The sequence below is a fragment of the Juglans microcarpa x Juglans regia genome, chromosome 1S (genome assembly GCF_004785595.1).
Source record: "Juglans microcarpa x Juglans regia isolate MS1-56 chromosome 1S, Jm3101_v1.0, whole genome shotgun sequence".
Lineage (NCBI taxonomy): Eukaryota > Viridiplantae > Streptophyta > Magnoliopsida > Fagales > Juglandaceae > Juglans > Juglans microcarpa x Juglans regia.
The window spans coordinates 18,817,822-18,823,409 of NC_054595.1; the positions used below are offsets into that span (position 1 = coordinate 18,817,822).

General features: G+C 37.7%; 1 protein-coding gene across 1 annotated transcript; it reads right to left on the reverse strand.

Annotated features, from left to right (window-relative positions):
- Nucleotides 1-1,625: 1,625 nt before the first annotated feature.
- LOC121247374 lies at nt 1,626-2,204 on the reverse strand. Its single transcript, XM_041145737.1, has one exon. It carries the CDS (start codon nt 2,202-2,204, stop codon nt 1,626-1,628), a length of 579 nt encoding a protein of 192 aa, XP_041001671.1.
- Nucleotides 2,205-5,588: the final 3,384 nt, after the last annotated feature.

Sequence of the window (5,588 nt, forward strand, 5' to 3'; positions counted from 1 at the left end):
AAGATCAAGACATTTGTAGGCATTTTGGGTTTGAGAGTAGCTGAAAAACACAAAGGGTGAGAATTTTGGTTGCATTTTATGAGTGTTGTAAGGCCGGGTAAGTGGGTAACAAAGACACCCAAATTTTCTTAATTTTCTTAATTTGATTTTTGACCAAAGAGAGTTTCAAAAGGGGATCAATTTTGAAGAAGAGAAGTGGGTTGCCTATTGATTAAATAGGATGCTGTTTGGAAAGCATGAGGCCAATATGAAAAAGGTAGTGATGTGTCATGAAGAAGAGTGAGACCTGTTTCAACAAGATGACGGTGACGACGCTCGGAGACACCATTTTGTTGTGGGGTGTGTGGGGTAGTGGTATAGTGACCAATACCATTTACCAATAAAAATGATTTTAAAGCAATGAATTCCCCACCATTATCAAAGTACAAATTTTTTATTTTGGTTTGGAAGCGTGTTTCTACAAATTTTTTGAAGTGAGGAAAAATTGTAGACACCCTGAATTTTGTAGCCATTGGATAGAACCACATGCATCTTGTGAAGTGGTCAATCAAAATGAGGTAATAACGAGATCCGTCGATTCTGGTATAATGTGCAGGTCCCCAAACATCAGTGTAAATGAGTTCAAGTGGTGCATGACTTTGAAGACTATTGGTATGAAAAAGGTTGTTTATGTGCTTTATTAATGGAGCATGAACTACATAATTGAGAAAGATTTTTTTCTTTGACAACGGGAAGAGAAAACTTTTTAACAAGATGATGAACTATTCGGAGAGATGGATGCCCAAGACGCTTGTGCCACCCATCAATGGAGGTCCGCTCATGCACATTAGCAACCATGTTGGAAGTGAGAAATATCATTGATTCCGAAAAAATGTAGACACCATTTTCACATGCTCCTCGAAGTAGAATCGCCCCCGTGATCTTGCCCTTCACAAAGAAATGAAAAGGATGAAATTCAACAAAAACATTGTTTTGTTTGGTAAGATGATGAACATAAATTAAATTTTTGGAAAGATTTGGAACAAGATTTGGAACACAAAGAGTATCACTCAGGATAAAAGTGCGATTGGGTGAATGTAATTCCAAAGAACCAATGTGTGAGACAGTCAAACCTGAACCATCACCAAGAATCACTTCATCAGTACCATCATATTCATTGTGAATGGACAAATTTGTAAGATCACCCGTTATATTGTGCGAGGCCGCTGAGTCCATGAGCCAAGTTTTGTCTTTGCCATTAGAAGAGGTTACGCAGTTGACTGTGAAATCTTTGGACTGGAGTTGAGGACAGTGCTTTACGGTATGGCCCATTTGCTCACAAAACTGACAGCGTGGCGTGTAACATTTCCGATTGTTGTTGGGCTTCCCAGACCCATGGTTGGAGCAACGTCCATCACGTTGGTGGCCATTTGATTGGCGGGCTGAGTTTTGGCCTTAATTTCGGTAAGGCCCATTCGGTTTATAAGACTTCTTTGAGAAGTCACCCCAGATGAAGGATGGCTTTTGTTTGTGAAGTTTACCATCATCACCATTTGTTGAGTAGCAGCTTCCAGACGCCGAAGGTAAGATTCGTGACCCACTAAAAGGTCGTGCAGCTCTTCAAACACCAAGGACTTCTCCCGTGCTCAGATCGGTGCAGCTATCTCACGAAAATCAGGCCCTAACCCATTCAAGACATAGAGGGTTAAATCGTCATCAGAAATTGGATGATCGATGATGGCGATTTCATCCGCCAAAGCCTTCACAACATGCAAAAAGTCAGAAATTGACCTATTTCCACGTTGAATCAAGGTGAGTTCCTCCTTGAGTTGCATAGCCCTTATTCTTGGACGGCTAGCATATAACATCTTGAGTTTGTTCCAAGCCTCATGTGATGTTTTTGTCGTGGCTATGAGCGGTGTGATTGTGGGGGATGTAGAGGCTAGGATGGCACTGAGGATAAGTTTATCCTGTCGAACCCAATGAGTTTTGTTGAGATCGGTAGTTGAAGTGCCGACTGGAGGAGGGCAAGAAGATATGCCATTGACATAGTCAAGCAAATCATAGTCAATAAGGAGTGCTTCAAATTGAGCACGCCATTGAGGAAAGGTAGAGGGTGTTAACTTTTCATTGATTTGGGTAGTGATATTGAGGGCAATAAGTTGTTTATCAGTGCCGGAAATGGTATGGGTATTGAGTGGGATGGACTCTGAGGAGGACGACATATTGGGAATCGGATGCTCTTGAGAGAATGGCCTTCTAATACCATATAAAAGAATTAACACTGTTGTTGTCAATGAAGTTTTTCACACTTTATTGATGTAATGAGACCTGACATATATACATAGCTAGGAAAAACTATTTACGACAATGTACATCAATTTGCCTAAAACTATGCAGCAGTTTCAAATTTGTTAAAATAAATGCAATGGTTACAAGAATATACAGAAATTGATTTGAATGATCTTGCTTGATTGTAGGCTGAATGTGCTCTGCTCAATTTCCCTAATCTTTGCAATCTGTCTTTATAGCCACTGTCGCTCCGCCCGTAGCCGCCGCCACGTAAGGCAAGGTCTCTCTCTGACTGTGGCGCTTGTTTTTTTTTTTTTTTATTCTAGGCAATAATTTGAACCCCAGACTTTCATCATTTCTGGCCAACGAGCTTAATGTTCTTGTATGTACTATGTATTATACGGAAACCCAAAAAAAAAAGTTATTGTACGTAAGATATCTTCACGTAGAGGGCAATGAGCTCATGACTTCGTTTGGAAGGTAAACTCAACTCAATTCATCTCAACTCATCATTACAATTTTTTTAAATTCCAATACAAAATATAATAAACAATTCAACTTTTTCAAATCCTAAAATAATAATAATATTAAAAAATAATATTCAAATAATATTTTATCATCTCAATTCAACTCAACTCAATTCAGTTCAACATCCAAACGCAACCTGAATTTATAGAGAAAAATGTTCATGTCCAAGTCGGAGGTATGGGGGAAAAGTTGGGGGAATGCTTGATACCGTTGTTTCTATTTTTCTTGTTTTTGTTTTATTTTAAAGCATTTTTCTTTCTGTTTTTAATTTTTAAAAAATATAAACACACAACACTTTACACAATAATATTTTTTTAAAAAAATATTTTTATAAACTATATTATAAAACTAACATCTTTTTATAAAAATATCTTTATTTTATAATGCGTATTTTTAAATATATTGTAAAAAGTATTGTCTTGAATATCACTATTCTTGATTTTTTATCTACACCGTCGGACATGTCACGACATCAGCATGTCATGTCAGAAGGCTTTAAACGCGTTGTTTACGTACGAAGACTCATTAATATTGGGGGTTTACTTTTACAGGCCGATCAAGTCTTTATTATAATTAGGACAATGCTAGGTGCGTGCATCTATTTCCACATGAATTAGTCTATACATTACTGTTTATTATTCCACATTTTACACTACAAACCGGTTTCACTAACAAATAAAAGTATGAAAAAAGCTACTTACAACCGGTTTGGGGAACCGGCGTGCAACCGTGTCCTACGTGGCACAAAACAACATTGTTTGCATTTTGAATTAGTTAACCCGTTTTCCTGCATATTTCGCATTTTCACATTTCCCTCCTTCACTCTCTCCCACTCGATCCAGACCCTTCTCCCCATTCCCATTGTCTTCCTCCACTCTGCTTCGGTCAGCATCGAAATGAGTAAGCCGTTCCTTCGCTTTACTTCGGTCAGCGTCAAAACAAGTAAGCCGGTTCCGGATTTCACTTACTCCCGCTCGATCCAGACCCTGCCCTCTTCTCCGCATTCACATCGTCTTGGTCTTCTCCACCAGAGCCACGAAGTCGGGTCGTCTTCTCCCCCATATCGGAAATCTGAAGTCTACAGAGCAGGTAGGCACTTCTACTCCTATTCTCCTCGAATCCTCTTCTCCGAAGCCCTGTTGTCTTCAAACACCAAATCTGAAATGTGAAGCCCACAGAGCATCGAAATCCTAACCCAAACCCTAACCCGAACCTGAAACCCTAATCCTAACCCGAAATCCTAACCCTAACCTCAAAAAATTTGTCCATCCTCTGCCCATAGAGGAACTAGCCTGAATATTGTTGATCTTGTGCAATTGATTGAATGAAAATTTATTGCCCAGCCTAGGATTTAGTGTCTTGGTATCAATGCTTTGATTTTAATTAATTTGTACATTAATGTTGATCTTCAGGTGGTGAACGCTGGAAAAGAGTCCTTACAATGGGGTAAGCGCGCACATGCTTGATCATGCATATAACTTCTTACTTATTTGGATGAGTTTGTTGTATTGGAAAAGCTGCTAGTGGCTGTATTGCATACTAATTATAAGCATATATTGATCACTTTAGTTTTGTTTAAGAAACCATTGCATATATAGATGCCCATGCATGTGATGGGGGAAGAAAAATGGGTTTTTCTTCTAAGACTACGAAAGGCTTTAGTTTCCATTGCTAGTGGTGGTTTCCAAAGTTTTGATTTGATTCTTACCCAGTTCTGCAATGAGGGGTCACGTAGAATGGCTTTAGTTTTATGAAAGTGATAAAGAATCCACCTCTTACTGAATTTCATAATCTAGAACATTGAGAGTAAAACTTGATGCAATCTCAGTGTTAACTAGTTTTCGGACTCTCTTTAGTATTGTTTTCTTATTAGTCTCGTTTCATCTAATGTTACTCATTCTCTGACAAAGAATTTTTATTTTAATTACAGTTTCATACAATAATTTGAGATTTTTGAAACTGAAACATATTCCTACCTAGATTAATATTAAATGAAATTGAGATCATAGGATATCAAGCTTACTGTGAGTTTGATATAATGATAAAAGAAGTTGGGAGGTGGGGCACACAAAATGCTTTTTTGACCTCAAACTTATTGCTGAGGAAACCATGGGTAAAAGGAAGAGAAGTAAACTTTGAGGTTTTTTTTTTTTCCCCAAATTCTGTTAATTCCTTTAATTTATGAGATTGACATCATAGGATATATTTTATCATATTAATCGGGGGTTTATACTGTGTGCAGGGAGATGCAAGGTATGAATTCTTTGTATGAGCGGATATACTTTAGTTGCTAGAGGAGAACATTTTATTAAGAGAGACTAAGGCTAGGAAGACGTGGGATGATGCATTGCAGCGTGAGTATGCCGTTCGGAAAAGGGAAGATAAAGTGAGAGAGATGGCGAAGAATCTAAAAAAGGAAAAGCGAAAGTTATTGTATTTGTATTGGGTTGTCACCTTTGTTATTTTGTTTGCTTGGTTTGGATAAATTCCATGTAAAAAGTCATTAGGTTCATTTTGGCTGGTTTAAGTAACCATCTACATTTTAAGGTGGTTCGTGCACACGGTATTTGTGTATATTTTGTTTTTCTATTTTGGGCTCTGTTAAGAAATTTTGTTTTGAATCCTGTGGAGAATTATATGAAAATTAAATGTAGTGGAATGAATTTCTATTTGATGAGCATTTGATTCTGAGTTGCTAAAATTCAGAAATGTGTTGTACTGCTTTTATGTGGTGTAAATGTGAACTGTAACTGCTAGGTGTTGGAATTGATTCTCTTTCTTCCAAGGGT

Coding starts and splice junctions, on each gene's coding strand:
- LOC121247374 (XM_041145737.1), bottom strand. CDS start 2,204: ATGTCGTCCTCCTCAGAGTCCATCCCACTCAATACCCATACCATTTCC.